General features: G+C 34.6%; 1 protein-coding gene and 1 long non-coding RNA gene across 7 annotated transcripts in view; one reads left to right on the top strand and one right to left on the bottom strand.

The window, feature by feature from the left end:
• Positions 1–1,675: 1,675 nt before the first annotated feature.
• LOC111145595 (polypeptide N-acetylgalactosaminyltransferase 13) overlaps positions 1,676–9,090 on the bottom strand; it is a 447,585-nt gene continuing 440,170 nt past the window's right edge. The window contains exon 11 of one of the 2 annotated variants that reach the window (XM_022500591.1): positions 1,676–2,096. In XM_022500591.1, the coding sequence (XP_022356299.1) occupies positions 1,956–2,096 (141 nt within the window). In that variant the 3' untranslated portion in view covers positions 1,676–1,955. Of the gene's footprint in view, positions 2,097–5,883; positions 6,040–9,090 lie in introns of those variants that run through there. The other variant, XM_022500602.1, reaches the window with a different exon arrangement.
• Positions 4,515–9,090, top strand: part of LOC111145603 — a 97,164-nt gene continuing 92,588 nt past the window's right edge. Inside the window, exons 1-3 of one of the 5 annotated variants that reach the window (XR_002640484.1) lie at positions 4,515–4,730; positions 6,646–6,731; positions 6,825–7,057. This is a non-coding gene — a long non-coding RNA (uncharacterized LOC111145603). The remainder of the gene's footprint in view (positions 4,731–6,645; positions 6,732–6,824; positions 7,058–9,090) is intronic. The other 4 variants (XR_002640479.1, XR_002640480.1, XR_002640481.1 and 1 more) reach the window with 4 other exon arrangements.

Below are 9,090 nucleotides of genomic sequence, written 5' to 3'. Positions count from 1 at the left end.
TTTACTGTATTTTAGTCAGGACAGGAAGAAAAGAGAGCAAAATGGAAAATGTGATGGTTAAGTTAAGCCTCGGTTGTCTTGTGAGGCCCTTATCAATTTAAGGCAGTGGTTCACTAACTCTTGGGAGGCATAGCTTCCTTTGAAGTTTGGTCTAAGCTAGAGATTCTTTCCTCAAAACAATAGGCCCCAACACTCAAACTTTTGTTTAAAATTTTAGGAGATTGACGGATTCTCAGCCACCTTGAGGTGAGGGGTGTGTACACTTTAATGAGTAAACCTGAATTGCTTCGGGTTGTAGAAATCTTTAGAGTTGTACCAGTGTACAGCCAAAAGAGGGGATGCTAGCTGGGAAAATCACACAGGATTTTACTGGCCTTCAGAAAGTGTCCTCCTTTTCATAAAGCAGTGTGTGTGTGTGAGTGTGTGTGTGTGTGTGTGTGTGTGTGAGTGTGAGAGAGAGAGAGAGAGAAAGAGAGACATATAGAGACAAAGAGAGAATTTTTGTGTAGCCATACTGATTAAAAGTATCTCTCAGGGATTTTTAAGAAAAGATGGGGCCAAAAATGTAGCATCTTTTGCTCCAGAGGATGCTTCTTCCATTTTCCCCCTAAATTTCTTTTAGCAGCCGAGTGCACATATAATGAATAAGATACATATGCTGAACAACTCTATGAGCATTTTAAACAGTGTCAGATCCTAAAACTAAAGGCTTAGCACGAATCTCAGATAAATTTTCTTTCCTTTTCACATCTTCTGCTCATGTATTTTGAACATAGAGGGTTTTAAGATGGAAAAAGAACACGTGAAGCTGGCCTAATTATTATTCTTCCTTGAACTATAGTTTATGGCAAATTATTTCAAGCAGTTTAATTAAAATAAAAGTTTAATGGATGTGTATTGAGTTCATGCCCCTGGTGAAAACTTTAGAAACTATTGGATGGCAGTGAAATTCTGATAGTAGCACATTATTTTTTAAAACATACAATTAAAATGGTAATAGTGACCTAACTAGAACCTTCAAATGTAAAAGAATTAAATATTATGGAAAGTACTATACCCTTCACCTACAATTCTGTACAGCGTTAGAGACAAGTCACTCTCTAGCATGAAGAGAAAATGGTCTGTGTAGTTTCTGTGAGACAGAGGCAGTGGTTAAGAATGGAGTTTCCAGCATCAACTCTGGGACCAAGATGACTGTTATGCTCAACCTGTGTTAGGAGTGATTGGAACCCGAAGAGAATGTCTTTTAAAATGATTTATTTTTTTCAGTTTCACTTCATCTTGCTCTCCTCAATGCCTAGCTAGTTTCCTCTGATTTCACATACTTGAAATTGAACTTTCAAACTCTCCTCTATTTTGTTTAATGGTGATGCTTTTGTAAGGACTCTTTGAGAAGTCAATATCCAATTTAATTTTTTTCCTACAAAATTGAAACTTATCTTGTACGATGAATTCACTGCTCAGAAATAATTCAATATGTGGCCTTGTTGTTGACATAGAAATTCAACATGTTGCCATGAAGGTCCATTAGAAACAGTGAGTTTTTAAAACAATTGATAATATATCACAATGAAGATATTTTATAAGGCATTTACATTGTTTCTCTTTTAATCACTACGACAAAAACAAAATTAAAGCCCTGACTGATCTTATGAGATGAGGGCAATAGAGATTCTTTTTTTTAAAGCAAACACAATTTATATTTCAAGTTGTTCTGATGTTTGCTTAATAACAGTTTGCTGTTATTTATATATGGTATGTGCTTCTTTTGATCAGATACAAATTTTAGTAGGGAAATAAGCAAACATTCCTAAAAATGAATTATAAACAACTGTATTTTAGAATACTAAAAGGATTTTAAAACTTTCAATTCAGCAAAGTTAATTATCTTTCCCTAATTGAAATAATGGAAAAACAAAAGTGTAGATGCTTTCATGGCTTTGGGGAAACAATCTTCATGCCCCCAAGGTCATGTTCCTTAGCAGCCATTGTTGGGATCTGCTTCCACTACAGTCCTGCATGGTAGGCACCATTTTGTCATCTTCAGAAGGTTCATCGAGGCATTGGTTACTGTTAACATGTCTCAAGGTGAGTCTCTGTAAAAGATAACGAATAATCAGTGCAACCTATTTTATCTTTAACTTCACTAGTTCATCTCATTAAATCTTAAAAGAGATTTAAAGAGAATTTTAAAGAGATTTAAAAGAGAATCTTAAAAATCCTTCATAATTTTTTTAGTACACACAGTGATAGGTTTGTAAAATGAACTGTGCACGTGGCTCTGAATTATTACACAAATTTCATTGTTACAGTTTCATCCATTGTCTAATGCACCTTTTGCTGCAGATGGCTAAAGAAACTGGCTGACATTTATCATGCATTTCCAAGAATTCAGTCTCCTTTGCAAAAAGGCCATTTGTGAGCTTGGAGTTCACTTGAGGGCTGCAAATATTAACATGCTTTCACAAAAGCTTAGTTCTCTTAGGCATGTGTGAATTCAGTAACCATTTGGTAAACATGCAAAGAGATGTCACAGCTGTGACCCAAATGAACAAAACCTGTAGAGATGTTCCCATTTCAAAATACTAAGCACTCCATAGTATCTGTGTCTATGAGACATTCAGTGTAGACGAATGATTATCATAGCAACAAAGACCTGTGTTACTTGATCGTATGCTCACCATATTTTGGTTTTCATTTTAAGAATCTTAAAAAATATCAAACCAAATATAAAAAGAGATGTTATGGTCATATGTTTTGAAATATCATATGTGTATTTTACTTTGTGAATAATAATGATATTCATTAATAAGCATCCTCTCAGTACCCGAATGCTGAAATTTAATTCCAGTAATTTTAGCATGTGAACCAGTCATCACATGTCTTTTGAGTTTATATTTATATTTTGAAATCCTGTTTTTTGAACTTTTCAAATGAACATCTGAAAGATTTTTTTTTTTTTATTCATTTGAGAGAGAAAGAGAATGAGCAGGGGAGAGAGGGAGAAGGAAAAGCAGACTCCCCACTGAGTCAGGAGCAGGAGCCTGACTTGGGGCTTGATCCCAGGACCTAGAGATCATGACCTGAGCTGAAAGCAGACATTGAACCATCTGAGTTACCCATGCACCCCCGGATTCACATTTTAAGTCCATGTGTTTTAGGCATATTAATCTAGCATATGTATTATATACATTTCTGCTCAGTTTCATGGGCGATGCTTAGAACCATTTTATATGAAACACCTTAAACCAGAAGAAAACTGTTTGAATGTATGGAGGGTGATTTGCAGGTATATCTCAAAAAAAGAGCATGCCCTATACTTCTGTTGCCAATACTAAAAGGTAAACATTTTTGCAGGGGGCAGCTCTGGAAATAACACTAAAGTTGGGTTTAAAAAAAATGCATAGTGGATGCATGCAATAAAAATAGTGGAGAAACACTGCCTGGACAATTTTAATTTGTTTGGATTAGGACTGCATATCCTGGGCTGCACTATCCTGAGGAAAGACTGAAGGGAAAATAGGATTGTGGTGGGATGGTTCATTGGCAATGAGCAGGAAATTAAAAGCACAAGGCTATTAGACAGGAAGGAGATTTCAAGATTGAGGCCTTTGTTGTTCTTTCAATACATGAAATCAAGCTATTTATAAAAAAAAAAAAAAAAAAAAAGAAGAGAGAGAGAGAGAGAGGATGAAATGGCCAAAGGCCAAAGACAGGCAAGAAGATGGTTAATTTACTCTTATGGTGCCAGGGATGATGCTGTTGGCTTATGAACCAGCAACCAACATGAAAAAAAGGATATAGAACAAAATACTTTTTCTGAAAATTTAACTGAAAATTTCAGTTAAAATCAATAAAATATTCTTTTTGTTATGTACCTGAGGTCCTTTGTGTATATATGTCCTCTTTCAAAAAAGCCATTTGCCTTTGCTTGCTTTGATTAGATCTTTTTATTTTCAAATGTATATGACTTTAAGGATCAGATCGAATTATGAGTTAGGTACACAAATAATGATAGTTTTAAAAAGATTAGGTTTTTTTTTTTTTTTTGGTAACAAGTATTTTCTTTGAAGAAATTCACTTGTCAAAAGCCACCGTTGTAAAGATAACAAGCAACTCACCAAAAACCTCCCCTTTTTAATGGAGTGCAGTAGAAAGATTAGACAGTTTAGGGTCAGATAGGGTCAGATTAGACAGAATTTAGGGAGAGTTCCTGCTCCCCCATTTACTAGCCATGAAAATTTGGGCAAGCTACCAAATCATTCTGAGGAATCAGATTCTTTGTCAGAAAATGCTTAATTATACTTAGGAGTATTTAAAAATGCCTTTTTCTCTTCCGCTTAAAAAAAAAAAGTTAACCTTTAGTCAACTATGTAACTGTGATCCCTTAGCAATCTGATAAGAGTAACGATGTTAACATGTTTCTAGGCAACATGGCAGATGGTAAAAATAACCTCTGAAGAATAAACTGCATCTGTATCTGATCAACTACATTATAAATAACTGATAGGAAACCCAACTGTGGACTTCTCAAAAGTGTCAAGACTGGAATTTTGCATATGTTCTGGGTCTTAGGAGCTGGGCTATGGAGTTGTTACAGAGCTGTCTCCTGTGAGTCTTAAAGCCACACCCGCCTGATATGGCTCTCATCCCCTCCCAGTGGGCTGTCACCTGTGGAAAAGCTGGCTCCCCTAAGCTAATACGGACTGCTAAGAGGTCTGCTGAGAGAAGTAAGTTGTGGTTTCTGTCCGAGAATTCTGTAAGTAAACTCATGAGACTAAATGTCTAGGTAAGCCTAATAAGACCCCTTGTTAGGCATTACACTACCAAGTATGCTTTGGAAACAAACATAATGTATGTCAATTGCCTTATACACATACACAGTTCTCTGTGCAAGGAGTCCAGACTTTTCCAGCTTTCTAACACATCTCAAAGGTAGTTCTAATGGCTCTCCGCACCTCTCTATACCTCATTCAGCCTTGTCAGGAGCATTCCAAGCTCAACTGTGCCTTCTACTCACAACCTTTACCTGGTTCACTGGAACCAGAACAATGCCCTAACTTCCCATGTGTTGTCACAGGAAGGTACTGCACAATGTAATATCCTTTATTTACAGGACAATAATCCCCTTAAGATCAAGAACTAGGACATATTCTTATTTGCACTCTATAAAAATTCCATAACAGTTTTTTGACTTCAGCTGAATGATTCATTTTATCGCTTACTGAGGAGATATTCACAAATCACACAAGTGATAAGAGGTAAAATTTTTTAAAAGCTTTTATTATTATATCACTTCACCAACCACAAAGAAATACTTAGATATAATTTATAATGTTACTGAAAAGTACATCTTAGTTTTCAAAAATGCATTTGCTTAAAGTCTCAGGTTAAAATAAATTCTAGAAAAGCTGTCCTAAATGTGCACACAGTGGAAGTATTGGAATAAAAATTAACAAAATTAATTAATTTTAATGTTCCAAAAACAATCCTTTTTTTGGCTATGTTAGTTTTTTTAAACTGATTTTTCTCAGCTCTAATGCAAAATCTACTGTTACATAAACATGGCTATAGTTAGCCTTAAAAGGAGCTAATGTAATGTATTCTGTTAATTATATTTATGCATATACAAATATTTGAAATAAAGTGAAAACTGGAAAATACTTTTAATTAATAATAGAGCAAACACTACTTAATATAGTCAGCCTCCAAATTAACACGCAGCTAAGAAGTTAAAGACAGAAAAATAATTCCATGGAGAAATAGCACATCAAGATTTTTCTTAAGTACATTTTAAAGAAGTTTCTAGATTTCAGTAACAGAACATGACAAAATTAGTAAAATAATTTTAGCACAGTCTACAACACAAACTTCCAAAACTTATTAGAGAATGTAATCAGTAGGACTCTTAAAAATATTTCTAAAAACTTCCATCCTTGTATAGTTTCTTAGTAGCCATTTTTGCAAAGGGCTATCATTACATGTTTCCACAGTGGGCTGCTGGGAGCCATCAGCTACTCTGCTTACTGAGAGACAGGACTGGGTGATTATGTGAAGAAGAGTGTGGGTCTGTTTGACAAAGAAAATAATGAATAATGACAAAATCAAGTACAAAGGCAGTAATAAATCAATCATTCTTGGCAACATACAATTTCTACTGGATAAGGATGGCAAGCACACAACACAATAATTGCACCCATGGAAGTATGAGCTACCTCCTTTTAGATGGCGTTAGTATTAACTGTATTAAGTAGGGGTAAATGAAGATAAGGCTGGAAAGCTGGAGAAGAGCTGAGATCAAATGGTGAAACATTTTGAGCAAAAGGTTATTTTGGGCAGAAAAGGTATATTCTCATTGTTCATTCTAGTGATAATTTTTTTTTTTTTTTTTTTTTTTTTTTTTTAGTGCTAAATGGGTTATTTTGTGAGGAGATATTCAAAACTGTTGGCTATCTAGAGAGTTTTCAGTTATGGTTTTTGGCTGCTTCATTCCTCTGACCTAAATTTGAGTGGACCCAGTGGAAAATCCAGGGGATGATTTAGCTTTAACTCTTTGCTTCACTCTGTACAGTGTGGTACTCGAATTATTTCCATAATGTTTTCACAGGGCTAACCTGTGTTAACCTGTTTCCATTATGTTTTCAGAGGTCTAACCAGGGTTGCACATCGACATGGCCACGTTCAGCTAAATGTCAGTTAGAAAGTTAAGGAAGAGCGGGAAAAAGAAAAAGGTCAGCTCCACTTGGGCTCTTAATTTGATCTAATTCTCCTAAACACAATTTGTAATTAATTAGTTTCTTGTTTTTCATATATTTCCTCTTCAGGAGCTTGAGCTCCAGGAAGACCAGGAACTATGACTGCATACGTCATCAAGCCCAGTGCCTGCCCACGGGAGGCACTTTGTTAAGTTTTGATTGAAACACATGGTGAATGGCCAATGCAGAAAATAAATTCTGATAAACTTGGACTACATTCCTTTGGCAGCTCAATGGACACAAATCATTAGATTTTCCATTTCAAGGACAATGGTAGACAATGATTTATAAAGATATGAAAGGTAAGATCATATATAATTTTATTTGTAAAATGATAATGTTAACTACATAGTCTGATTTGTTAAGGAGGCTAGTTTTGTTTTCATTTTTGTTTTTTTAGCCATACCTGAATTTCCTATCTATCCTGTTTAAAATTCCTAAGCTTGTTAATCCTCTACCTTCAGTGATGTTTCTTTTTAAACCAAATTTTTCCTGGTAAATGTCATGTTAACATCAAAGACCCCAGTGTTAGTGATTGTGAATTTCATCTGTTATTAAAAACAAAAATAAATTATAAAGTTGCTCTTGATTTAAAATGAAACCAGAACATAAACATACTATAATTTTTTTCATAAATACATTTGTAATATTTCCCCCAAAATATTATCATGTGAATTACCATGAAAAAATTTCAAAGAACTTTCACTCCTGGTGCTTCTGAAAACCCATTAAACCAGAAGAAAAATTAGAAATCTCAAATAATTTCATTGAGATAAAGGGTATTTTTCATTTTACAAAATACCCACAAAAACATTTAGCATTTTTATTTGTTTGAAAAAGAAATGTAGTTTACTTATTTTTCTGAATATTCTGTCTAGAAGAGATACCAATTACTAATATTTTATGTGTTTTCTAGTTATTTCTAGCATTTATAATATGCAAATGTATTAACTGTGGTCATCCAATTAAATATACTCCCAGTTTATTGTGGGTTTTCTTATCAATTCTTATCACCTTTGTTATCATTAATCTAAAAACATAAGAAATACACAATTTTTACAAAGTAGATTTGCCAAAAGTCATTTCACTTTTCCATTTAGAGGGAGTATTTTTCCAATTTGGAGCTATTATAAATAATGCTATCACAAACAGCTCTGATCATCTCTCTCCACATCTACAGCCATTTATTCAGAAATGATTCTTAGAAGGGAAATCACAAGGTCAAAAGGTATGAACATTGTAATATATAATGGCAAAGTTTTTAAAAATCTGTAATAATTATTTGGTACTAATAGCAGTAGCAGCTAACATTTCTTGTGCTTATATGCCAGGGTACTGTATGTGTGTCAGTTTTACTACACTACACCAGTATTGTGTGTCCCATGAAAACATTTCTTGACATAGACAGGATAATAAAGAGAAAAGAACACAGATGAAATGATTTTTTATGTATTTTTAATAGTTACAAATAGCCCATGAAAGTGGAAAAATAAGGTTAATTTAAATATTTCTTCTGTGCTAATTATTCAAGACTTTGCTTATTTTTATACTGGTGTACACTTTTTTTTTTTTTTTTTAAAGATTTTATTTATTTATTTGACAGAGAGAGATCACAAGTAGGCAGAGAGGCAGGCAGAGAGAGAGGAAGGGAAACAGGCTTCCTGCTGAGCAGCAAGCCCGATGCGGGACTCGATCCCAGGACCCTGGGATCATGACCTGAGCCGAAGGCAGTGGCTTAACCCACTGAGCCACCCAGGCGCCCCTGGGTGTACACTTCTTTTTCTTCTAACTCCTTTTTATGCAGCAAATCAGCCCTTACCATACTTGTTGCTAAGGCCTCTCACAACTTTGGAAGACTGTCACATTCACTCAGTTTTGAAGGTAATGTGACATTCCAGCTGACAGGAAGCATACTGCCACGTATCTCTTCCTATTGCTTCATTTAAAATATTCACTAGAAAGCAGGGTAATATGAACCCTAAGCTAGATTGGTTTTTGTTTATAATATTATTCTCCTCTGAGGTATAAAGCACTAGTATTTCTGACAGAATTTTAGACATACTGCTTTAAGATATACAAGAAAACAATTCGTAACTCCTGCCTTTAAACACACCTGTATGTTTTGCTATCTAAGACAAGATGTGTCATGGAGGATCCCTCCATCTATCCTTTTGAAGAGGCAAGGACTATGGGAATCAGGCTAGGAAAACAAGGTTCATGACAAAGTTAAGACGTACAAAATTATAAAATCAAGTCATACTTTTGTACCTTCTTTATTAAAAAGCACTAAGTAAAAAACCTGATAATTTAATGAACAGAAATGACTGCATGGTTG

The sequence above is a fragment of the Enhydra lutris genome, unplaced genomic scaffold (assembly GCF_002288905.1).
Source record: "Enhydra lutris kenyoni isolate GAN:26980312 unplaced genomic scaffold, ASM228890v2 scaffoldscaffold1, whole genome shotgun sequence".
In the NCBI taxonomy this organism is placed as follows: Eukaryota; Metazoa; Chordata; class Mammalia; order Carnivora; family Mustelidae; genus Enhydra; species Enhydra lutris.
The sequence above is the reverse complement of the archived record's forward strand: the minus strand, read 5'-3'. Positions and strand labels throughout refer to the sequence as shown.